The 27451-nt window shown below is 43.9% G+C and overlaps 1 protein-coding gene across 1 annotated transcript; it reads right to left on the reverse strand.

Annotated features, from left to right (window-relative positions):
- Window positions 1–1917: 1917 nt before the first annotated feature.
- Window positions 1918–25712, reverse strand: LOC143942843 (phospholipase A2 inhibitor and Ly6/PLAUR domain-containing protein-like). The gene is made up of 5 exons (XM_077464244.1): window positions 25555–25712; window positions 16234–16341; window positions 10044–10187; window positions 6351–6476; window positions 1918–2129 (listed from the first exon to the last, which is right to left on the reverse strand). The coding sequence occupies exons 1-5, from the start codon at window positions 25604–25606 to the stop codon at window positions 1936–1938; spliced, it is 624 nt and encodes a 207-aa protein (XP_077320370.1). The 5' UTR covers window positions 25607–25712; the 3' UTR covers window positions 1918–1935.
- Between the last annotated feature and the right edge of the window lie 1739 nt (window positions 25713–27451).

The following is a 27451-nucleotide window of genomic DNA, read 5'->3' on the forward strand; positions in this document are numbered from 1 at the left end:
TGGCTCTATTGTGTGAATTGCCATACCGGTACAGCGCTTCATGTAATAGATACGGTGGGCGTGGTGCCAGAGTCGATGCGCGTGGCCATACCCAGAGGCACCTTGCCCACAGATGTGTGTTGCTAGAATTGGTGAATGCACCATTTTTGGTGCTTTGGTAGCCATTTAATTTTGAATGGGATGCCTTAAGCATTGCATGTTAACAGCATAACGCATGTTTACGCATGTGCATTAACGCACCACACCGGAGTGAAGTGTATTAAAAAACATTTTATTTTTTATTATTACTTTATTTACAGATATTTTCCAGTCCAATCAGCTACAGACAGAGTCATTGTTCACCCAGCAGTGCATGTACACAAAAGGGTGGGGTTCTGGTGATGTCAGTGTCCTTATTTGGACGCATGCCCATATTTAGTCACTGGGCAGACCACCAGAATCTTGCTCACAGACCAACCGGAGCCCCAACAGGATTCCACTAACAGCCCAACTTGACCCCAGCGGGACCACGCTAACAACTCGGCCTGAATCCCACCAGGAACCTGCTAACAGCCCTGCCTGAACCCCACCAGGAGCCCACAAGCAGCCCAGCCTGAACCCCACCAGGAACCCACAAGCAGCCCAGCCTGAACCCCATCAGGAACCCACAAACAGCCCAGGCTGGACCCTTGCCAGGAACCTGCTAGCAGCCCAGTTTGAACCCCAGAAGGAACCTGTTAACAGCCCAAGCTGAACCCCACCAGGAACCCGCTAACAGCCAGAGCTAAACCCAAAAGCAACCCTCAAACAGCTATACACTTATTGGACTTTTTTTTTCCAAAGACCTGTAGCAGAATACATTTTGTCTTAAATTTATGAAGACATTTGAATTTATTGGATATTCTTTATAACAGAAGGTAGAAAATATTGTTTTTTTTTTCAAAATTATATCACAAAAAAAAGGTTAAAGTAGCTTAAAAAATTCCCTGGTCAGGAAGGGGGTAAAGTGGGTAGTAAACCACAGTTTAAAGAAAAAAAAATTCCCTGCAAGGCAATGTCATAATGTGCTAGTATGCATTGCATACTAGCATATTATGCAAGACTTACCTAAAAAAAGAAGCCCTCCAGCGAAGTAATGTCACTGCTGACAGGGCTGCTATCTTTCCTTGGTCTTCTAGGGTTGCAGCCTTGGCTACTTGAGTGGCTAGGGGCCGCGATGACGTCCCTCCTGCACATTCGTGCAGGAGCCCTCTGTTACGGCACGGTGCTCTGAAGGTAACGTCACTGGCTACATGCAGTGTGATAATCTCCTAAACAGTGCAAGTTAAGGATATATTCACTGTACCTACAGGTAAGTCATATTATAGGCTTACCTGTAGGTACAACATTTAAAACTGGGTTTACAATCCCTTTAAAGGGGTTTTAAACCCTTGTGTTTTTTTTTTTACCTTAATGCATTAAGGTGAAAAAACTTCTGACAGTGACCAGCCCATTTTACTCACCTGAGCCCTGTAATTCCCATGGCGGAGATGCGCTCTTCCTCTCTGCCTGAGGTTCTCAGCTCTTGATTGGATAGATTAATAGCAGCGCAGCCATTGGCTCCCACTGCTGTCAATCAAATCCAATGATGCTGCGCTGGGGGCGGGGCCAAGACCTACATTCTGCATCTATGGACGTAAATGCTGGACCCGGGAGCGCACCCACAAGGTAACCCCCCCGGGAGAGCACTCCTCACAGGGGGTTATATGATGCGGGGAGAAGCTGATAGCGCCGCCGAGGGACCTGAGAAGAGGAGGATCAGGGCCACATTGGGCAAAATAAACTGCACAGCGGAGGTAAGTATGGCATGTTTGTTATTTTAAAAAAAAACTAAGCTTTACAATCACTTTAATATTGACATTATTTAAGAAAATAAATAAATGTAAATAAAAAAGAAAGTTGATTTTAAATGAGTATTTAATTGTACTTTAAGGAAGCTGCAAGAGCCAAGATAACAAACATGAAGCACTGTTGGAGGTGAAGACTAGGGGGGCTGCCACATGTAATTCCCAAATGGTAGACGGTGCCATCAATGTCAAAAGTCTGGTTTTGAAAATAACAGATGGAATCAGTCGCACAGCCGCGCAGTCTCGGGCCAACGCTGGGTCCCACTACAACACAAAACAGTAATAAATACATTATAATTAACATAACCCAACATATAAACATCGCTGCATAGGGTATATATATTATCTGGGGCTTCCATAGCTGCACAGGTGTCACTGGAAGCTTATTTCAGACCAGGACAAGCAGGAGATAGATTAGTGAAAGCAACTACTGAGCAAAAGAAATGTTGTACTGTATCAAAGTAGAAGAGCATGGCATATTGATCCATGTTAAGGGAAAGGTATAGGGCCCCATTTGCACTTGCGAATGGGGCAGACTGTGATTACCCACAGGAGACTCATGACTGCTGAGGCGCAATGGGCTTAGGTCCCAATTAACGTAACACAATGGGATCAAATCCCCCACCACCCTTCCCCTTTACCCCATTAAATAAGACTCTTACAACCATTATGTTGGAAAGGTTAAGGCCACAGCTTTATTAAATTCCAACACATAACATGTGAACATATTTAACCAGTGCCAGTCACAGTTATACTGTAAGCCAAAAAGGGGGAAGCGGGGCCTGTCCTTACCATAAGTGCTGTAAGGACAGCCTACTTCCGATTTTCCATCAAGTGCATAGCCCATTACAGCAACTTTAACTGCTGGCAAAGTCAAGCTGTGACATACCATAACAGAAGAAAAAGGGGGCGGGACTGTGGGCAGCTCTTCCAACCGACTCTTCCAAAAGACCCAGGATTCCCTGGGGCACATGTTCCCTGAGCTCAGGCCCATCCCATCCCCCATGTTTCAACCAATCTCTCCCCTTGTCAGGCACCTAGCCATGTCCCCATCAGTCAAGGTTCTCTTTCCCTGGGGGGGAGCTCGGCTCAAGAGGCCTTCAGTGGGGTTCCATGCGAAGAGCTATAAGTGCCAAGCCCCATTCCAAGCGATGGGAGGCTGACAGTGCACATCTATTCGTGGCAGTTCACATGAAATCAGTCATGCAGTGATTACCTGCATTTAGTATGAGATTGCTTAGCATAAGAGTAAATGCTTGGATGTGACACTGGGTGGTCGTTTATCATGGATGCGTTCCAGCCCAATCATCTGCAGGCAATCGCTGCATGAACAATTACATGGGAATGATCATGAATAGCTGTGGAAGCTTCCAAAGGTAATGGCAGTTGACTCCATTTAAAAGTGTCGAATGGGGCCTTAAAGTTTATGTTGCACTTCGGTTCTTGGAAAGATATAACTTCTAAAATGACGTCAGCTCTTCAGCTTGGGTGTACTTGTACTAAGCATGGTTGATCAACTGGGCGTGGTTGATCAGAACTCTGCCCTAATATGATTTTCCCCATGTCCTCTCTTCCACTGGTCTGTGCTCACACTGTGCTTGAATAGAAGCGTAGTTGGGCATACTTACGTCATGCCCTCTGCCAGCCAGACCACAGTGATTCCTGCTACTGTGCTTGGTGGTATGTGGAGAGTTCTTGCTCAGTGATCTATGGAAAGTTCAGTCCACTCACACTGAAGCGAACTGGATTCCAGGTGAACTGTACTCCAGACCTATACTAGACTCCAAATGAGCCATATTCTGGACCCTTACAGGACTCCAAATAAACCGTGTCCCAGACTCCTATTAGAATCCAAGTTAACGATGTCCCAGACCTGTGCTGGTCTCCATCTAAACCATGTGTCCCAGACCCATACTGGACTACAAGTGAATCGTGTCCCAGACCTGTACTGGACACCAAAAACACTATGTCCCAGGCCTGTACTGGACACCAAATACACAATTTCCCAGGCCTGTACTGGACACCAAATACACCGTGTCCCGAGCCTGTAATGGACACAAAATACACTGTGTCCCAAGCCTGTAATGGACACCAAATACACCGTGTCTCAGGCCTGTACAGGACACCAAGTAGACCATGTCCCAGGCCTGTATTGGGTCCCAAGGGAACTGTGTCCGGGGACCCTCCTGAACTCCAACTGAAACCTATCCCAGGCCCCTACTGGATTCCAAGTGAACTCTGTTCCAGGTCCTTACTGGACTCCAAGTGAACTGTGTCCCAGACTACTTCTAGACTACAAGTTAACCATGTTCGAGACCTGTGCTAGACTCCAACTGAACCGAAACCCAGACCCATATTGGACTACAAGTGAACTTTGTCCCAGGCCTGTACTGGATACAAAATACACCATGTCCCAGGCCTGTACTGGACACCAAATACACCATGTCCCAGTTCTGTACTGGACATCATATACACCTGGTCCCAGGCCTGTTTTGGACTCCAAGTAAAACATATTCCAGACCACTACTGGATCCCAAGTGAACCGTGTCTGAGACCGCTACTGAACTCCAAGTGAAACGTGTCCTAGACCCCTACTGAACTCCAAGTGATAAGCATCCCAGGCCACTACTGTACTCCAACTGAACCATGTCCCAGACCCCTTTTGGACTCCAACTGAACCATGTCCCAGACCCCTATTGGACTCCAAGTGAGCTGTGTACCAGACCCTTACTGAACTCCAAGTAAACCATGTCCCAGGCTCAGGGCCGTCTTTAAGGCAGGGCAAAAGGGACAGCTGCCTTGGGCCCTGTCATTGTTGTGGGGCCCAAAGCAGCTGCCTCATACTTGCCAACTATCCCAGTTTGCATTCCCTTGTCCCTTGAAGTGTTAGTCCTGTGCTGTGTCCTGATATCTCAGTGTGAAGTGCTGCTACTAATGCTGCCCAGCTCTGTCCTATTGTTGTGTACAGATGACTCACCCGCAGACCCCGTGTTTACATGTAAATAAGCGGCATTCATATGTAAATAGCAGTGACATGCATATGTAAATAGCTGAGGCCAACGGAATTGATATGTAAATAAAGGCAGTATTCACATGTACATCATGCCCCGCTGCAGTGAGGAGATGATGTGCTGTAACCTATAGCAACCAGTGAGCAGTATTACTGTACAGTAATCTCTAGCAGCCAATCAAAAAGCAGAAATCATGTGCTGTAACCTCTAGCAACTAATCAGTGAGCCTTAAGGAGTGCTGTAACCTGTAGCGCCAGTTAGTGAGCAGTAATGATATGCTGTAACCTCTGGCAACCAATCGCAATCGCTGCCTGATCTGATAAGGTAAACTGGTTTTAAGTCTAGCTGCTTCTCATTTTATGTCTTAGAGAAGGTGGAGAGTGAAATTGCATGGGGGGAGGGGGCCCTAAGAAAATTTTTGCCCAGGGCCCAATCAATACTAAAGACGGCCCTGCCCAGGCTCCTACTGAACTCCAAGTGATAAGCATCCCAGACCACTACTGGACTCCAACTGAATCATGTCCCAGACCCCTACTGGACTCCAACTGAATCATGTCCCAGACCCCTACTGGACTCCAACTGAACCATGTCCCAGACCCCTATTGGACTCCAAGTAAGATGTGTCCCAGACCCTTACTGGACTCCAATTGAGTTGTGTCTTAGGCCTTTACTGGAGTCCAAGTGAAAAGCATCCCAGACCACTACTGGACTCCAACTGAACCATGTCCCAGACCCATACTGGGCACCAAATAAACCATGTCCCAGATTCATACTGGACTGGGACAGAGGCATTGATTTGAAAACCAAAATCAGTACTTACAGATGCCTCAAGGTACCCATACTTCAGTACTTCTGGTATTTTCTAATATTTTAAATTAGGTGAGGTTCATGTCAAGGACATTCAATTTTACATAAAATTCATATACAGTACACATATACTATAATAGTGATCCCCAAACTCTATGAAGCAAATAACTAAATGCACAGATTAAATAAATATAAAGCGGTTGTTTAACCTGCCAAATGAGTAGCAGTTCTGTCCATTGAGTCTTGAATGGCCACAGTGTCCTGTCTGGTAGGACAGGAGACCTGATTTTAGCTGCTGTTAGTTTTCACTTACAGATCTTGTCCCTTACCCATCCCATGATTTGACAGTGAAAAAAAAAAAGATAGTGTCATGAAGAGGCCATTCCCTCTGTCACTATGCTCCCTACTTCTGTCAGAATGCTCCTAGCTCTGCAACACAACTTATTGGCTCCTTGTGCTGTTTCTGCCTTCCCCAGTCGGATCTCTACTGTACAGTGACTGCAAGAGGCTGATAATAAGTGAAAGTCAGGTACTCACGCTATTTGCATTTAACAATAAACATAAAAATGTATTAATGATTACAGATCTCTTTTTTTTTTTTGTGTCATTTATCTTTTCGAGTTCAGCTTTAAGTCCTGCTATTTGCTCATTCATCTGATTAACTCACATGTCGTAAGTTCCACATTGGCGCAGTATTTTTCCTCGCCCGTGCATTCAAGCTTACAGGATTCATCTGTAGTGGAAGTACAAGTCTGACAGAAGACTCCATTTTTTACTGATTTTCGTGTTGGCACTAAAAAAAGATAACAATGAATAGGGTGTGGAATAAATATCCTCCACTGTAGAGAATCTCAAACTTATTGTGACCAGGGCCTGTAAATTTGGTTAAAATCTACCATGACCCAACAGTAATTAAAAAGGTCTATACTTAGTAAAACACATGTAAATGTGTGGAGATGGGGGTTCTAGGATGGGTCAGGGGAATCTGCTGTAGATTTAGCTTCCCTATAGGGGATGAGGTTTCTGTAGGGAGCTGGGGGTAACTGTAGGGATAAGGTCTTCGGATGGGGCTGGAAGTCTCTCTAGGAGTCCATGGGCACTGTGGGAGACTGGAGTGCATTAAAGAAATTGGGTGGGGGGCATTGTGGGACACTGTTAGGGGTACTATGGGGGGGGGCAGGAAGCTCTACAGCAAGCTAGGTGTAACTGTAGGGGGCATTGTGGGAGGTTAGGTGGCACTTTGGAGGATGAGGGCTCTCAGCAGGGCCAAGAGCACTATCGAAAGTTGAGGGGCACTACAGGCCAATATTGGCTGGCGCTATGGAAGCTGGGTGGCGCTATGGAAGCTGGAAGGCACTGTGGAGGGTTGAGAGGCACTGCAGGCCAATATAAGAAGCTGGAAGGCACTGTGGAAGGTTGAGGGACACTACAGGCCAATGTGAGAGGAAGGTGGCACTATGGAAGCTGGAAGACACTGTGGAGGGTTGAGGGGCACCGCAGGCCAATGTGAGAGGTTGAGTGGCACTATGAAAGCTGGAAGGAACTGTGGAAAATTGAGGGGCACCACAGGCATATGTGGGAGGTTGGGTGGCACAGTGGAAGCTGGAAGGTATTGTGGAAGGTTGAGGGGCACCACAGGCCAACGCGAGAGGTTGGGTGTCACTCTTGAAACTGGTAGGCACTGTGGAAGGTTGAAGGGCACTACAGGCCAATATGAGAGGTTGGGTGGCACAGTGGTAGCTGGAAGGCATTGTGGAAGGCTGAGGGGCACTACAGGCCAATATGGGAGGATAAGTGGCACTCTGGAAGTGAGTGGATCAGAAGCTGGTTGGAGGTTTGGAGAAGGGAGGGTGGCTGAGAGCCACTGCTATACTGATTGTGTCTTCAATGCATGCCACCCTCATAAATATGATCAGTCAGGCAACAATAAAATATTGTTAATATGAAATAAATAATACATTGCTTTCTTAAATGTACACTATGGGGGAGATTTACTAAAACTGGGGCAAACAAAATCTGATGCAGCTGTGCATCGTAACCAATCAACTTAGAGGTTTTATTGTCAAAAGCTTAATTCATCAAGCTAAAATTAGAAGCTGATTGGTTACGATGCACAGCTGCACCAGATTTTGTGTGCACCATTTTTAATAAATCTCCCCCTATGCATCCGTTAACTTATGAATGACCCTTTGTCTAATTTGCCTACCTTCATTTTGTATATACGGTAATTTTTAAGGAATTATAACACATTTATTTGGTACAATGTTTAATACATTTTGTACACTGTGCAACTGTAAAAAATAACAAATATACATTTAAAAACTTTTTTAAAGAAATTAATTTTTTAAACACCTTACTTTGTACTATTTAAAGCTGAGCTGAACTATCAGTTTAATTTGGCTTAATACATTTCAGTTGCAATAAAAGAAAAGGTAAGCAAAGTCTAAGCCCTTGTACATACGGTCAGACATTCCGACAACCAAATCCGTCGGATTTTGTCCAACGGATTTTGTCCGACGGATTTTGTCCGACGGATTTTGTCCGAAAATGTTGCATACACACAGTCGGACAAAGTTGTCGGACAATCCGATCGTTCAGAACGTGGTGACGTTATTTAGTTACGACGGGACTACGTTCAGGCTAGTAGCCAATAGCTTTGGTCTAGGAATTTGATCTGAGCATGCGTGGCACTTTGTCCAATCGGAATTCTCTACACAAGATCGGACAAAGTCTGATCGGATCATGTTGTCGGAAAATTTTATAGCCAAGTTGGAAAACTGGGTCCGTCGGATATTCCGACGGAAACAGTCCGATGGAGACCACACACGGTCAGATTATTCGACAACACGGTCCGATCGGACATTTTCCATTGGAATGTCCGACCGTGTGTACAAGGGCTAATGCCCTGTACACATGACCAGACTTACTTTCCGGCAGATTAGGTCTGACGGAATCAGTCCATCAGAAAATCCGATCGTGTGTGGGCTAATCCGATCGTTTTTCGTTTAAAAAAATAAGACGGATCTAGAAATAGAACATGTTTAAAATCTGTCCGACGGACTCAATTCCTATCCTATCAATTCCTATTGGGAAAAACGTTCATCTGTGTGCTGGTCCGACTGACCGAATACGACGCAAGGGAAGCTATTGGCTACTGGCTATTGAACTTCCTTTTTCAGTCCCGTCTTATGTCATCACGTTCAAAACGAATGGACTTTCGAACCGACTTAGTCCGTTCATGTATGAGCAAGTCCATTCGTTTGGAAGGTCCATCCGAACTCCGCCGAAAGTCCGTCGGGAAGACCGTCGGACCTAGTATACTGGAAAGTCCAGTGATGTGTACGCGGCATTACAGTTTGTTTTGTTTACAAATCCACCACAACTTGATGGCTGGGGCCGTGCCAGACCTCTCTAGACAGACCAAAACACCCTGTCTAAGGCATGCTGGCAGGGGATAGACTTTTCTACTCAGGACTGAGGCTACTTTCTAAAGAAGAAGACTACTGTATCCACACAAAGAGTCAGAGACCCTCTCTACAGCATGCTGGCAGGGGGTAGACTTTTCTACTTAGGACTGAGGCTGCTTTCTAAAGAAGAAGCCTACTGTATTCACATAAAGAGCAAGAGACTCTCTTTACAGCATGCTGGCAAGGGGTAGACTTTTCTACTTAGGACTGAGGCTGCTTTCTAAAGAAGAAGACTACTGTATTCACACAGAGAGTGAGAGACCCTCTCTACAGCATGCTGGCAGGGGATAGACTTTTCTACTCAGGACTGAGGCTGCTTTCTAAAGAAGAAGACTACTATATCCACACAGAGAATGAGAGACCCTCTCTATAGCATGCTGGCAGGGGATAGATTTTTCTACTAAGGGCTGTGGCTGCTTTCTAAAGAGGAAGTATTAGATATCAGAAGAATATTCCTTGTAGTTAGAAATGCTTAAGTTAAAAGAAGATCAGTGATGATCTAAGGTACGAGTTGACCTGATACGACCCTGATAGAATATTGTAGGAAGCTGTCACATGATAGCAGGTCCCCGACCCAATCAGCTGTAGCCAGGGATTTAACCACCCACAGCTGTACATAACTAAGGGGCGGGATGTTCTTATCTTAATATGGCTATATTTGGCCAATATCATTGGCAAAATGTGGCCATACAGCCATATTAGGTCCATGGTGTCACCAGCCTCTTTGCTCCATGTGGCTGCAAGGCGGGGAACTCCCCAGCCGCATCTGATGGGGAATAGCGCCCTACCAACATGTGACAGCTTCCCAATGGTTTGGCCCAAACTTTAGCACAACCCATTTTTCTCATTTCAGAAAGACCATGGGCAGATTCCACAAAGTGGAACTTACGTACAATTCAGAGCTCCTGGAGTGCAATTGTCGGCTTTACAGCAAGATGTAGATAACTGAACATTTCCATTTGGTGAGGTCATGGTCCCAGATATGCCACAAGAAGATATGTTCGGTGCGCAGGCTCGGCCAAACAGGGTGTAGTCATCTGCGGTAGCAAATACAAAACAATGTAGCTATTCATTAGTATAACATGACATTATTAAATAACTCTGCCTAATTAAAAAGGAGAGAGTTAAAGATTCAATTTTTTTCAGTTTTTTTTGCTACATATTATAAAGCTAAAGCTGAACTATAAGCAAACAGCTAAATACACATATAATACATACACAGGGATTATTTTATCGGCCTAAGGATTGTTCATCCAGTCCAAAGAATTACAAAGCTCTGCAACAAAGCATAGTCCTATCTGGCAGTGCAGTAGACCAGATTTTCCTCTGCTGAAGTTAAATAACATTAAATGTCTTGTCCCTCCCCCAGCCTGTGATTGGACAGTAAAATGAAAGGAAGCAGGGTGATGACAGGGTACCTCAAACAGGAACCTTTATTAAAATTTCTGCTCATGTATATAGCAATTAGAGACACAAGAGCTTGTCATTTTTCTAATAATATTCTGGTCTTGTGTGCCGATAGGATACAAAGAGAGCTTTGTGAAATAGCAAGCTGTGTTACTCTGGCTGTGCGTCACCACTGTGATATCCTTTAATCAAATCTTCCAGTATGAAGGCCAAGGTCCATATGACAAATCACATCCACTAAACGTCTAGAAAAAAAACACTCCTTAGTCAAATTTGCAGTTTGCATTCTAGACTTTCCAGTAGGTTTCAATAATCATGGGCAGTTTAGTGTAACAGCTTTTGCCTTGTTTTTTCATATACAGTAAAAATCTAGGAGTTTCTTTGGAAAAATTATATCTCTGAAATAAAATGTAGCGATTTCTCATGCTGCACTATTAATGAGCCATGGCAGGTCAACTTTATATCTCAATTCAAGTACAGATTCATAAACATGTGAAAATAAAGGCCTTTGCACTACCAATGCAGTTTAAGGGAAACGTAGGACTAGACTGGAACAGCATGGATTACCGACAAATTCCTATCTTCGCATTGCAGTGCAAATGTATGAACTGTCATTGCTATCAACAAGAGATAGGGATGGTAGTTTTTATACTCAAAGGGGTTCATGGGCTGGATCTTAAGGTAGATGTGAACTCATTCACGACAATCTAATATAATCTTTAACATGTCCATGTAATTTCAAATGTCTTTTTCAATCTTTTGAATTCAATCATAGGTTTATAGTTGGAAGCAGGGCCGTCTTTAAGGCATGGCAAAAGGGGCAGCTGCCCTGGGCCCTGTCATTGTTGTAGGGCCCAAAGCAGCTGCCTCATACTTGCCAACTATCCCAGTTTACATTCCCTTGTCCCTTGAAGTTTTAGTCCTGTGCTGCTACTAATGCTGCCCAGCTCTGCCCTATTGTTGTGTACAGATGACTCACCTGCAGACCCTGTGTTTACATGTAAATACTGGAATTCATATGTAAATAGCAGTCAGTTGCATATGTAAATAGCTAAGGGCCGACGGCATTGATATGTAAATAAAGGCAGCATTCATAGGTATATCATGCCCCCCTGCAGTGAGGCGAAGATGTGCTGTAACCTATCGCAACCAGTGAGCAGTATTACTGTACAGTAATCTCTAGCAGCCAGTCAACAAACAGAAATGTGCTGTAACCTCTAGCAGCTAATCAATGAGCCTTACAGAATGCTGTAACCTCTAGCAACCAGTCAGTAAGCAGTAATGATATGCTGTAACCTCTGGCAACCAATCGCAATCGCTGCCTGATCTGATACAGGAAACTGATTTTAAGTCTAGCTGCTATTTATTGTATGTCTCAGAGAAGGTGGAGAGTGAAATTGCATGGTGGGGGCCCTAAGAAAATTTTTGCCCAGGGTCCAATCGATATCAAAGAAGGCCCTGGTTGTAAGGCTGAGTAAAGATACCAGTTCATCTAGTTCAACTTATGTGATCACTTTACATCAAGTTTAGGTGTAACATTTTGGAGTCACGCAAGACCACTTCATCAGGCATTGCATGCCAACTTGATGATCATTTTATTAAATCTTTGGACTTTCAAATAGATCCATGACGACATATGAGTACTTGTAGATTGATCACCAGTTAACCAGCAAGCTTTTCCCGCACCCCCAACCCCCACCCCCGACCGTACTCCAAGCTTTATCTAGGAAGGAGTGCATTGGGAATATTTGCAGGATCATGTTAGAAAAGGCACAGTGCGATAAAAAGGAAGAAAAGAAGTAAAGTAGCAAACACATACCCAATACATATAAAATGATTGTGCATGGATGGCCATTTAAATATTGGCATATTGGTGCAAAGTTAAAGAAAATGGGGCAAAACCAATTTTATAAACATCTCACATTTGACCTGCACTAGACTTTTCCTAGACTTCCAAACATTGTCAATGATCATACAATGTTCTTGTTTAAGCCTCATACACACTATCAGATTTTCTGCAGATTTTTTCCTTCAGATTTACCAAAAGCATATACCGTATTTATCGGTGTATAACACGCGCCGGCGTATAACACGCACCCCAAGTTTAGGAGGGAATTTTAAGGAAAAAAACTTTTAGGAGGGAAATTTAAGGAAAAAAAACTTACATTTAAATGGCCATCAATGCAGCCTTATCAGTGTCCATCTGAAGCCTTGTCAGTGTCATTTGCAGCCTTGTCATGCAGCCTGTCCATCATTGCAGCCTTGTCATGCAGCCTGTCCATCATTGCAGCCTTGTCATGCAGCCTGTCTATCATTGCAGCCTTGTGCATCGTTGTCCCCTTGTGTTAATTGCAGATTTTAAAAATGGCGCCGCAGAGATGTCCTGTGTATCTCAGCGGCGCCCGGTAGTTCTTCGGCTCTTTTCACGGCTTGCGGCCGCCTTAGGCTCTGCTCGCGGCTTTCTGCCGTGTTCAGCCGTTCTTGGCGGCTTTCGGACATTCTCGGAAAACCAAGAGAATGGCCGAAGGCGGCCGAAAGCCGCCAAGAACGGCCGAACGCGGCAGAAAGCCGCGAGAAGAGCCAAAGGCGGCTGAAAGCCGCTCAGAGGCTCAAAATTGCTCAGAAATTGCGGAGGATCGGCGTATAACACGCACCCTCAATTTTCCCCTGATTTTAAGGGGAGAAAAGTGCGTGTTATACGCCGATAAATATGGTAATATGAGGTCAAACCTTAGGAGTTTCAATTTGTATGCAATCAGGCAGGCCCTTGCACTACATGGTTTTGGTAAATCTGAAGACAAAAATCAGCAGAAAAATCAGCAGAAAATCTGATAGTGTGTATGGTGGCTGCAATCCATACAACATGCGACTTACAAGCAAACAGTATCGTGGTTTTGCTCAACATTTATTTCATTATTTGTAATGAGCTGGACAAAAAATTAGCAAATATGTTTTTAAAATTATTTTTAGATGGGTAAAAATAAAACATTGTATATGAATCGTTTTTATTTTTTTTTACTTTTTTACTGTGTTGAAAAATATCCGGCTGTTTTAAAAAGCTCAGTAACTCAAGCTGAAATTTATAAAACAAGTGGGTGGTTTAGAGAACAAACTCTTCTCTCCTCCTACATCTGAACAGTTATGTCTGAGGTTTCAATGACAGAAAGCCTACCTGAAAGGGGTTACCTGCTGCTGCGCTCTAGCTTTAGAAAATGCATTGAACTCTTGGAATCCTAATGTCATATATACGTATGTGTAAAATAAAGCATTTATATATATCAATATATCAATTTAAAATTGTGTAAACTTAATGCTGATCTTCACCTTTTTTTTATAAGTAAGGCTTATCCTAATGACCATTGATAAATATTTAAGATTTGGATTTTTTTTCTATAAAAGTTTATTTTTTAGTTAAATTTTTGCACCGCTTCCATTAGCAGCCATATTGGCGTCATCGATCCCAGGAGTCTTTGAGCGTCCTAAGCTTCTATCATCACAATATTTCTGCACAGGAGTGAGACTGGGAAGTGTATGCTGGATAGTAAATTCCACAAAATCCCAGAAGTAAATAGGTGCCAGCTTCAGATGACCACATATGCAATGGCCGCCAGAACTTCTGCTGGACAGAATAAACTACAGATTTGGCAAGTAAATATTAAATAGAAAAAATATGAGAATATCTGAATTAGATGCATCGATTATTAAGAATCATGAAGATGCTTTTATTAAAATTTGGATGTGGAGCCCGTAAGGCGCCTCTAAAATAAAATGGACCTATGGTCATTATTTTTTCCCTAGATAAATACTTTTATCAAACTTTATAAAAGCCTCGAATGTCTCCGGTCAGGCCATACATTTTTTTGCATTGAAAGCTGCCAGCTCATATCTTTGTCTGCTCTCAGTGTTATCAGAGGAGCAAAATTACACTAAAGCCCCATACACACTATCAGTTTTTCTGCTGAGTTTTTCCTTCAGATTTACCAAAACCATGTAGTAGAAGGGCCTGCCTGATTGCATACAAATGGAAACTCCTAAGGTTTGACCTCATATTATATGGTTTTGGTAAATCTGAAGGAAAAAGTCAGCAGAAAAACTGATAGTGTGTATGGGGCTTTACAAGCACTTGTTAAACCTGTTATCTAATGACCTTTGGCAAAGTTTCTTTATGTGCTTTTGAAGTTAAGGTATATGTCTTCATCTGCAAATCACAGCTCCCAACTCACCAATCAACCTCATTTCAGGGGATTGTCCCTCTTTTGAGATCAAATCACTCTGCCCCTTATGCAGCTTTAGCTGTCCCTCCTTTTGAACTGATGTGTTTAGCTGTATACAAAATGCATAATATTAATACCAAAACTGTTATGCTGTACTAAACCTTTTTATTTAAACTCAATATTACTGCAATTTTTATTTTGAAAAGGTAATAAAAAGAAAAAATAGAGGTAAAAAAAGCACTTGTGTGGTTAAGCCAATCATTTTCTGCATAGTAGATGGTCTGTGCAACTGGAACCATGGCCAGGACATGTGAGTTGTGGAGTCGAGATCTAGATTTGGGTGTCATCGTCATAGAGATGGAATTTGAGGCTATGGGCGGTTGCCGACGGATCCAGGGAGGAGTAGATAGAGAATATAAAGGGTCCTTGAGTGACCACTACAGACAGAAGAGGAATGAAGGAGATAGAGTTGTAGGTGATAGTGGAGGTGAGCTAAGTTGGAAGGTAGAAGGAGAACCAGGAAACAATAAAAGTTGTGGAGGCCAAGAGAGTATAGTTTTTTGAGGAGCAGTTGGTGGTTAACTGTGTTAAAGGCAGCAGAAAAGTCTAGGAGTATGAGTATAAGTAGTGGCCATTGGTTTCAGCAGTTAGTAAGTCACTATTGAGTTTAAGGCCCCATTCTCACCTGAGTGTTTTGTAATTTGAAGCTCAGGCAGAAAAAAAAATCAATTATTCTCTATGGAGATGGCATATATCTTCACTCCAAGTCACAGTGGAGCTTAGGAGAACATTTTTTGCGGAGTGTCATGGGCAAAAGCCAGAGCGGAAGCTCAAAAGGTCTTAAGAAGGTTGTTAACAGTTAGGTGGTGTCTCGGATAGTTGTAGACTTGCCATCCTAGGAATTTGGAGGTAAACAGGAGCGTGGAGATAGCTCTTAAATTGTGCAAATAAGTGGAGATGGAATGAACTCCAGGCCTAACCAATTGGCACCCACACATTCATTCTAAAGGAACTTCTTGACCAAGACACCAAATGAGGCAGCTACTTAAAGTGTACGTCTACCCAAAACGTTATTTTTACATTTTGGATGGAGTGGGAATGGCTAGAATAGATTTGTATTGCTGTCTGAGCCCCTCTTAGGAGATTCACTCTCTTTGTTCATCTTGTTGACCACTGACAAGAGGACACGAAGTGGTGCAAATGAAAAAATCTGACAGTTACCAAGGCAGGAATAATGGAGATTTCTCCTAACTTTGGACACATTTCCATTCACTTTTCCTTCACTTCACAGTTAGTGAAGGTAAAGTTGCCTTTATGGAATTTAGACAGCATTCTATAGTCAAAAAATAACGTAAAAATATTTTGGCTTTAGATGTGCTTTTAGTGAACTGGGCATTTGGAAAAAGGTTAAGGCATGTGGTCAATGTGATCTGGCAATTATAACATGGCACCAAGAACCTACTGAGTGAAATGAGTCCAGACATACAGATCCCCGAACTGCATTCCTTGGCTGGACCAGTACAAGATGGGTCAGCTATGTTATAGCATTCAAAACATGTCACGGAATAACCTAAAAAAAAAAAAAAAGATACAGTTAGTTTTGGTTCCAATTTGTAACAAATCTATCTATCTGTCTATCTATCTATCTATCTATCTATCTATCTATCTATCTATCTATCTATCTATCTATCTATCTATCTATCTATCTATCTATAATATTTTTCATAATATATTTAGGTATAGATCTATATATTCTAGTATGTTATAGACCATATAATAATCACAAGAATCCCAGGGACAGCAGTAATTAAAGTTAAACACAGTGGGACTGATTTACTAAAGAAGTAGAGACTGTTCACTTAGCAAACATAATGCTGTAACCAAATTAGTCAAAGGATGTAAAGAAAAAGATTTACCGATGTTAACAATATTAAGTGGTCCAAAAGCAGATTTGACCGTTGAAAACTGATGGAATGGGGCTAAATGACATAAGGAGCAAAGGTGGTTTACCTAGCAAAGTGAATTATTGTAAACAATGGGGTTGCTTTACTAAAACTAGAGAGTGCAAAATCTGGTGCAGCACTGCATATAAACCAATCAGCTTCCAGTTTTTTTTGTCTAAGCTTAATTGAGCAAGCTGAAGTTAGAAGCTGATTGGCTACCATGCACAGCTGTACCAGATTTTGCACTCTCCAGTTTTAGTAAATCAATCCCAATGCGCTATGGAAATAAAACGGAAAATTGTACCATACTTACCGTAATTTTCCTTTCTGTTGCCTATCCATGGCAGCATACCTGTGATTAGCTCCGTCCCGGACTCCTCCCCTCAGGATAGTTAATACATTATGAAAGTGACAACCATACCCCCCATTAGCATTCTCCTATTATATCAAATACCATGGGAGGGCATGTATGCTGCCATGGATAGGCACCAGGAAAGGAAAATTACGATAAGTATGATACAATTTTCTGTTTTCCTGGTGCCTTCATGGCAGCATACCTGTGATAAAATAAATAGCTACAAAAAACTGGGTGGGAAATGCTTATAATGAAAAAATATATTAAGGACTCGAAAGAGCTGACTCAATTGTCACCCTTCCAAACTCCACTGAGGAGAGTACCCCTGGATGAAATGCTATAATGTTGTATGAACGTGAACTGAGATTTTCCAAGTAGCCACTCTGCCCATTGTTTCCAGAGAGACGTTGTCGTCCAGGATGAAGAAGCTACCCTTGATGAGTGGGTTCTAACCGCTGGAGGATCCAACCCTCTATACGCCCTTGAACCAGCTTACAAATCCAGGAACCTTTTGAGGCCACTTCCTTCCTTCAATTCTCACCCCAAGGGAGTATGAACAAAATGCTTGATGCAGCAGAGGGTGCTGTAGGCTGTAGGCAACAACTTAGGACTCTGGAAAAGTCCAAACTTTGCAAAGATCCTGATCGTGGAACTGGAAGGGTAAGTAGGACCCAAGCTTCTAAAAGAGCTACCTCCTTGCCTCTCTTACTGTCAATTTACTGTAAATCCACTTGCTTATATTGCTAAGCCAAGAGCGTCAACTTTTCCTGGTAGCCGGATGATACCAAGGAGACAATGGGCACCATTCAGGAAAGAGGAGTTTCTTACATGTGTATGAGAATTTAACTATGGGCTTTTACCATTTATTCCCTCTGATTTGGCTGCCATCAAGCACTAGCTTAAATTGGTCCTGCGACACTTATCCCTTAGCAGGCCAAGCCCCAAATGTATCTTGATGAACCGTAAAGGGTTGTCACTTATTGAACATGTGGGAAACACCCTCTTGGGCCGAGTCTCCATTGGCGTGACTCCAAAGCCGCATCAAAGAAGTGTAGGCACCTTTTTCCAAGTCGCTGAATTTCAAAGACGCATAGATAGGAACGTATGACATCAAGATCAATGGGCTGTGACTGAGAGACTAGCCCGGGAAGGCACCTTGGGGACAAAATTTTGCTCTGTCTGCCGTTCCGCTCTTAACCGGAAAAGGATATGTGTACATCTTCTGCCTCTAAAGGCTTGTAATTTAGAAGCCTTCTTTTCAGAAGTTACTGCAACTGAAAGGTAGCCATGTGCCCCAGGTTCAATTGATGGGAGGATTCTGTTGGGGCAAAAGGCTGATGCGTATACACAATCAGACTATCCGGTGGACTTAGTCCGGCCGACAATGCGCCTGACTTTGCAGCGGAGGTCTGCCGGACTTTCCGAACAAGCAGACTTACCCACACACGACTGGACTTTTCCAGTGGACAATCTACCGGACTTTTGACGGAGGTCCGCCAGACTTTTCAAATAAACGGACTTGCCCACACACGGAGTAAAGTCCGTTCATTTTGAACGTGGCTCCAGGTAGACGGGACTAGCGAAGGAATGCAATGTCGCCGCCTCCATTGGAGAGATTGACACCTCACAAGCCCCGTCGCCTGGTATGGATTTTAAGGGGAACCCCTACACCGAAAAAACGGTGTGGGGGTTCCCCCAAAGACCATACCAGACCCTTATCCGAGCACGCAGCCCAGCCGGTCAGGAAGGGGGGTGGGGACGAGTGAGCACCCCCACTCCTGAACCGTACCAGGCCGTGTGCCCTCAACATGGGTGGTGGGTGCTTTGGGGAAGGGGGGGCCCTGCTGCCCCCCCATCCCAAAGCACCTAAGATATTTAAGTGAATGAAGAGACATAGAGGATTCAAATCCACTCCCGGACTTCATTCCTCATTCCTTTGGGGAACACAACCAGACGTGATAAATAGAGCCCTTTAAGTCTCCTGCCCTTGCAGGGAGACTGGAACTTTGCCCAGGAAACCAAACTTACGGGGGATGTACTGAGAAGTCCAGAAATGCCCAAAATGGACAGTGGATACCATTCAGGAATCCTTGCAGTAGCCACCGGCTGGACCAGACCCCAGAAAATCGACTCCACCTGGCCCTGACCGGAAATGCTTGAGGTGGCCCTGCATCAAAACGGTTTCGCCCCATTCTAGGAATTGGGGAGATTCCATTGCTTACTAGATTTCAAGACAGTGGCTTGAGTGTTTCTCCAAATACTTTTAGGATATCTGTTCTGCCGAGACCATGAGACATTCCTGCTCCTGGAGGAATGAATTTGAGTAAAAACTCGAAGGTGTGACCTCCTCCGCCCTGAGGAAGAAAACCCCGACTTCCCTCGAGTCACCCGGGAGCATGTCTTCTCAACTAAGACCTTCTTGTGACAGGGAACTTTGCGTTTTAGAGGATGCATAAACAGCCCAAGGCTTCAGCCATAGCCCTCTTAAGCTCCCCCAGTGTCTCTATGATATCATCCTTTGGAACAACTGGCCGAATGGCCACCTCGATGTCCTCAGTCCAGACCCCTATGGTGTTTGTGACTGACATAAATGCCACCTAGTCCCTGATGACTTTCTTGCCTTGCAGACCAGCATATCTGCTATAGGGACAGCCCCTCTAGCTCGACACCTCTCAGAGCTTTCCCGTCTGGGAGAATGTGATGAACGGTGTCTCCTTTGCCATGTACACACGATCGGACTATCCAGTGGACTTAGTCCTGCGGATTTAGTCTGGCGGACAACCCGCCGGACTTTGCAGCAGAGGTCCGCCGGACTATGGTGAGAGTTTGCTGGACTTTTGAAATGAACAAACTTGCCCACACACGGAGTAAAGTCCGTTCATTTTGAACGTGGCTCTAGGTAGACAGAACTAGCGAAGGAAGTGAATGTTGCCGCCTCCATCTGCGAGATTGACACCTCGCTAGCCCCATTGCCTGGGATGGATTTAAAGGGAAACCCCTACGCCGAAAAAATGGCGTGGGGGTCCCCCCAAGGTCCATAGCAGACCCTTAATCTGAGCACACTGCCTGGCCGGTCAGGAAAGGAGGAGGGGACGAGCTATCCCCCCCCCCCGAGCCGTACCAGGCCACGTGCCCTCAACATGGCGGGTGCTTTGGGGACCCCAAAGAACCTTGTCCCCATGTTGATGAGGACAAGGGCCTCTTCCCGACAACCCTGGCTGTTGGTTGTTGGGGTTTGTGGGTGGGGGGCTTATCAGAATCAGGAAGCCCCCTTTAATAAGGGGGCCCCCAGATTCCGGCCCCCTACAATATGTGAATGAGTATGGGGTACATGGTACCCCTACCCTTTCCCCGGGGGAAAAAAGTATAAATAAAAAACTTTATTAGACAGCTCCGGTGGTCTTCTCTTCTTCCGTCTTCGGGGTCTTCTCGCCAGACTACTCCGCTATCTTCTGCTAGCTCTTTTACTAGCGGAGGAGCCCGGCTTTCTCCTTCGTCGCCGCCATCGTCCGGGGGTCTTCTTCCGACTTCGGGGTATTGTCCCGCTCTTCGGGGGTCTTGTGCCGCTCTTTGGTTCTTCCTGCCGGGCCTCCGCTTTCTTCTTCCAGCCTTTTTACTATCGTTGGCCTGGTCTTCTGTCTCTGTCGCCGCCTTCTGATTCTTCTTCTCTTCTTCTACTTCCTTCTTCCAATGTGGACACGACGCTCTCTCCAGCCATAATGCTGGGGACGCGCTGTGCGGCGACTTATATAGGGACAAGGGACGGGGTCACCGGGTGTTGTCACATGGTGACCCCGCCCCTTATGATGTCACAGTCCCGGAGAATGCTGGGACTCTGGTCCGCCGGACCAAGTCTGCCAGATAATCCGATCGTGTGTACGCGGCATTAGATGTGGACCTTTTCACCGAAATGTCTGTGTTTGGAGCTTGGCTGGGAATGACCACTGTAGTGACCAGAAGTCTTGTTAGACTTGTATTGACATATAGGGCTGAAACAAACGTAACAGCGTAAGGCACTCTTGATTCCAAAAAAAAAGAAATACAAAGAAGGAAAAAATTGTTTTTTTTTTTTCTTCAGGAACACAAGATTAATGTCCTTACCTAAGAAAGCGAAGGTCTTAATCAAAAGGTGGCGGACTCATTACTGTGGGGTAGGCAGTAGCAGCAGACAAAAGTGGAAACAGACCACCAGAGAGAAAATAACAGAAAAGGAAAGGTAAGGCCGCGTACACACGGGCGGATTGTCTGCCCAACTTAGTCTGCTGAAACGTGTTTCAGCGGACAATCCGCTCGTGTGTGGGCTTCAGCGGACTTTTTCAGCGGACAGTCTGACGGACTTAGTCTTTCGGAATTTCTGTAATTTTGTCCGTCCAAACTTGGTTTCAGCGGACAATCCGCTCGTGAGTAGGCTAGTTCGACGGACTAAGTATGGCGCATGCTCAGAAAGGATTTACACGGCCGAAGGTTGCATTGCAGTGTATTGGACGTCGAATTTCTAGTCCCGTCGTACGTGCCGTACACGTCATCGCGCAAGCTTTCGGCGGACTGTCTGTTCATCGTGTGTGGTCAAGTCCGTTCATTCGAAAGTTGGACGGACTGTCTGTCGGATTGTCTGACGAACTTAGTTGGGCAGACAATCCGCCCGTGTGTACGCGGCCTAAGAGAAAATCTTTCCCTTTTAAAGCATACACAATTCTAAAACTCCAGAAAACCGTATACTACTTCCTTTCCTCTTTTTAATAACATTTTTACAACAAAGAAGCTACTCACCTGAGAGAACGATTTTTAGGAAACCAGGAGCACTCAGAGAAAAGCCCTGCTAGATCGAATGAACAGTGCTCCACTAACTTCCCCCTATACTAAAGTAGGACAAGGGGAGGAGTGGAAGACACAGATCCCACCTAGGGTCCCACCCCCTTCAATATCTGCAGTGAGGGAAAAACGGAAAGGTCTTTCCCTCAAGCAAAATGGCTCCCAAGGAATCAGTCCCCCTAGTCTATCTCAACTTTGCTTTTCACCAGCCAAAGCCTTATGTTCCATCTGGGACTCTCATCAAGCTGACTGTTAAACAGCTGATACTGGGGAACACATCCAATTTTTAAGAGCCCCCTCCTTACAACAGTCTTTAATACACAGCCTCCAGTATGTGATGAGATGGCGTCACGCCACTGGACCCAAAGAAAGCCATGCAGGATAGAGAAAAATAAAAGACCAAGAAAGGAGTTTTGCTTTTTAAGAACCTATCAATGCAAAATATGGCAGCAGTAAGTTTTAGGAAAAGAAAAGTTGCCTTACCTGCCCCCACAGCGTGGTACTAGCCAAAACCAATAAGCAGAACTAATGCCCCAGGACAGGAGACAGCTGCTGCCCCAAAAGACCTTCAGAATGGGCTCCCCATCTTAACAGCCCAAGGATAGGGACTGCGTCTGGGAGAGGCATGAACCCAGACGTAAGCTGCATGAAGCAGAGGCAAGGACACACATCACCACTATCCATCAGGTATGAGGGAAAAAAAAGGAGAATGCAAATGGGGGGTATGGTTGTCACTTTTATAATGTATTAACTATCCTGAGGGGAGGAGTCTGGGACGGAGCTTATCACAGGTATGCTGCCATGGAGGCACCAGGAAAAATGGATTTATGCTAGTACGTGATTAGCTGATTAAACTGAGCACAATTTCCTCTTATTTACTAAGCTAGGTGCACATCATTAATTTTGCAATGTGAACAGCCTTAATTACTTTATGAAGTCAACCCCAGCGGATCTTTTTGATAACATCTAAAACAAGAGAAACCCATTGTCAACAGCAAACAAGTCAAAGGTTAGCCTTTAATATTACTGCTTAGGATCCATGGAATGTTTTATAATTTAAAGGTGCAGGTTACAGCTCCAATTTGCTTTGAATCAATAATAAATTCCTTTAGGGAGAATCACATGCAATAATATGGCAATACCCAAACACTAAAAAGTACAAGAGTGAGAAAGAGCGCACACCAGCCCTAGTGCATTAACGTTTATTAAACTTAGTATAAGATTAAAAAAGCCAAGTATATCACTCACAAACAGCCGATTTGGTAGTTGCATTAACAATTAAAGCCTCCACGGCTGCCTCCTTCCCCGATTACAAGCTCCCTGCAGCGGCTGACAACATAGATGACCAGGCACTCACTTCGCCTGCTTGCTGCAGGTACGCTGTCCCTCTCTCCACGCCTCACACGCACTGGTCATCTATGTTGTCAGCCGCTGCAGGGAGCTTGAAATTGGGGAAGGAGGCAGCCGTGAAGGCTTTAATTGTTAATGCAACTACCAAATCGGCTGTTTGTGAGTGATATACTTGGCTTTTTTAATCTTATACTAAGTTTAATAAACGTTAATGCATTAGGGCTGGTGTGCGCTCTTTCTCGCTCTTGTACTTTTTAGGATTGTCTGCCACCCAGTGGACCTTAGTAAGAGCAGCAACGCCCAGAGTGGATGTAACAAACATATATATTGTTTAGAAGTATTCTGGAGGAACTGGACAGGATGGGACAGCGCCGTGCTTGATATATTTGCATCTTAATACCCAAACACTGACTAATGAATTTTAATGGCCTTTCAATGGGCGTCCTAAGAAAGTGATGTCACAGTTGAGTTTGTTCAAACACTTGAATCCAAAAGTAATATAAAAAAATGGTTTCTGGTGTAGTTGGGCTATTTGGCGTTTTAATAAAAAGCTGGTACTCAATGGTTCCTGCAGGTCTTAGTTGGCATGTGGACAGGATCCACCAACTATTTATAAAATGCCTCGCTATTTTATATGTATTTGATTGGAGGTTTATAATTGACCTTTTTTATGCCAGCTACGACTTGGGCTTTTTTCGCTAGTGCTGAATTTCTTCAGTTTTTTGAAAAACCAAACAACTGTCATTGACAACTGAGGTCTAACATTATTTCCAGGAGCTAAAATAGTCAGATCTAGGCTGTGGATCCTGCTAAAGAATGGTGCATTGCTCTCTAGCCAGCATATGGAAATCGAGTGCTTCATCATTGTGTTTGCAAAAGAGATTTGTCATCACGGCATGTCCTTTCAGTAGGTAGGTTTTGTCTTACTTTTTCCTGCAGCAGTAGATCTTAGCCCAACCAGCAAGAGATTACTATTATGGCGCGTACACACGATCGGAATTCCGGCCAGAAAAAGAATGAGGAGAGCTTTTCATTGGAAAGTGCGACCGTGTGTATGCTCCATCAGAAATTTAGCTGTCCGAATTTCCGCCAGCCAAAAATTGATAGCATGTTCTCAATTTTAAAGACAGAAAAACTTTCTATCGGTAATTCTGATCATGTGTATGCAATTCCGACACGCCAAAAATCACGCATGCTCAGATTCAACTACGAGACGGAAGCTATTGGCTACTGGCTATTGAACTTCCTTTTTCTAGTCACGTCGTATGTGTTGTACGTCACTGCATTATAAATGATTGGAATTTGATGTGACCGTGTGTAGGCAAGACAGCTTGAGCGGAATTCCATCGGGAAAACCCATCAGAGCTTTTTCCGACGAGAATTACGATCGTGTGTACGCGGCATAAGAAGTTATCTGTTATGCAAAGCTCAGCGGAGGGGACAGATCAGGTCTCCACTGTCCAGATCCAGCCACCCATAAAATAAAAAAATGTAATAAGAAGCAATTTTAAATAATATATATATATATTTATATTTATATATATATATATATATATTATATATATAAAAATCTGGATAACATTTTTCAATTTCTCCATAAGCGAATGCAATGTCTTTAAGAATTTTAGTGATTACAAACCTGTTAAACCATTGCAATTATTCTAATCCTCGCCACCCTGGCCAAATCTCATCTTAATATTTTGCTAAGGATCTAGAAAAACAGATTTTGTTTTTCTGCATGAGACAAAATGTTGCATCAAAAGGGGAATATAGCTCTCCAAATTAAAACACAAACCTTTACTTCAAGCTTTAGTATTCCACTTAATCACATACAAATCACACTTAGATTTAAGTCAGCAGACTTTGCTGGTTATATTTTGGATTGGCTATGTAGGTAACGTGTGAATTATACAAAAGTTGTGTTAGGAAATTTTATTTTTAACATTTTTAATTATTTAACATAACATTTTTTATTTTTAACATCATTTAACATTATTTAACATTATTTCTTTCTAATTTAAATCTAGAACGTAAAAATATATGTATCCAAATCTGCTACCAAATGAAAGCCCTACAAAACGATGTATAATGTGTGAGGGTGGACTAAAGCATAAGATATAAGGTGCGGTATTGAGACATTTTGAACACGTGAAAAACATTCTGGAATTCAAGAGGGTATAGGGAGAAAAATGTTTAGGGATTCAAGTAGTAAAATCTATAAGGTTAGAAATAGAAACAACTTTTTTAAGGACTTGTTCACACAAATATATTACTGTTTACATCTACAGAGAGTTAAAAATGCAAGAAGGACTGAGGAACCCACCTGGAGTCACCAGAGCTAGAAGTAGACCGAGGATTAGCAGGTTGAAATCCATTGTTCTCAATACCTCTCAGGCAATTAATGAAACAAGAATGATCGAAGAAGGTTTTAAGAAATACCCTTGAGAATGGGCTGGGCCTTAAATCTAGGTGCTAGACCATCCTTTTTTTTTTTCCTTTTTTTTTAACTGAACAATAAAATGTACTTGAATTATGATGTGTGAGCATATTTATTGCAGGGGTTAGGAATGCTGTAACAAAGGTGCTCTAAGAATAAGACAGTCTTGATTGTCCGGTTTAGACACACAAAGTATCCAAAATTGACAAGTCAGAGCGTTAAAACATATTCAGATAATTGACAGCAAGACTTCAACATGTCTTCAGGGCATACCTTTAATCCAAAGAATTTAAGTGGGAATTGTCTTGTAGCCAGGGGTCTCTTGATTAAAAATCAGGGAGGGCCATTGCATTGGGCCAGCCAAAACAGGACAGACATTTGGCCATGGAGATGTTGCTTTTGCAGGAACTTTAATAGATAAAATATTATATTAAAATGTTATAAATCAGTCACTTAAATCCCATGTAAGTATTAACATGTTAAAGAGGAAGTAAACTCTGATGAGTTTACTTCCTCTTTCATTCCCTGCAAAGGTAAAGCATAATGGACTACTATGCATCGCATAGTAGCCCATTATGTGTCACTTACCTGACACAGGAGCCAGCGAAGTCACCGCTGTCCCTTGTAGTCAGGCGCATCCATCTTCTCGGTGGGTCTCGCTGCTCCGCCGCTGTCATTCGGCGAAGCCGCGATGACGTCACTCCCGTGCATGCGCACGGGAGCCGCCACTCGCGGCATATCGCCATTGACCACGGCGCGCTCAGTGCGCCTGCGCGCCACTGTCTACAGCGCATGCGCCGTAGGCAGCGGTGCCCGTCTTTCAGCAAATATCTCTTAAACCGTGTAGGTTTAGGAGATATTTCTTGGACGTACAGGTAAGCCTTAATCTAGGCTTACCTGTAGGTCAAAGTTGGTTGTAAGGGTTTATGACATTTCTGTTTCAATATGTTTATTGAAAATTTTGAATAAACAAGACTACAATCTGCTCCTTGTGCGCCCTCGCAGGGGCTAGAAAACATGAATATGAAACCGAAGGACAAACCATCACATTATACTTATCAAAACACAAGAAGGGAAGGAAAAAGTGTAGGGAATGGTATCGAGACTGGCTCCAGTACCAAGCAACTCGTTCCTTTATCGTTTCCGGAGGGCAAGCCCTTCTCCCACTACTCCCTCCTACGGGGGGCAGCAGTATTTGTTAGCAATGAGAGAGATTGCAAAGAAGTGTGAAAAGAGATAGGGAACAGAAGAAGGAAAGGTTGGGAGAAAAGAGGGGGAAGAAAGGAGGGGGAAAGTTCGGGTGTGGACACCTCGCCAAGAGGAGTTAGACCTAGCCCAGGCCTGCCGCTAGGAGCCCGGGGAACTCATAGGAGATCCACGGCTCCCAGATTTTTAGAAACTTAGCATGAGAATTATGGACAATACTGGACATACGTTCCTGAAGTAACATAGCAGTCATGCGGGTTTTAACCCCTTGAAAATCTACCCGTTGGGACTTCCAGGCTTGGGCAATGGTCCGCTTGGCCGCTATAAATAAATAAGTAGCCAGCTTTTGTTGAGGGCCTCGCAAACCAGGTACCGGGCAATGTAGAAGAGCTAGCTTAGCGTCCCTTCGGATCGTAAGGTGGAAGAGTGTCTGCAGCAAACCGAAAATCCTAGACCAGAATCCCACCAGCCTTGGGCAAGCCCACCATGTGTGCAGAACATCACCTCGCTGTCCACAGTTGCGGAAGCATCTGTCAGTACTCCCAGGGAAAGCCCGGGCTGTGCGGGCAGGTACCCA

The sequence above is a fragment of the Lithobates pipiens genome, unplaced genomic scaffold, assembly GCF_037356315.1.
Source record: "Lithobates pipiens isolate NorthernLeopardFrog02 unplaced genomic scaffold, aLitPip1_a1.2 Scaffold_30, whole genome shotgun sequence".
NCBI classification, from domain to species: domain Eukaryota; kingdom Metazoa; phylum Chordata; class Amphibia; order Anura; family Ranidae; genus Lithobates; species Lithobates pipiens.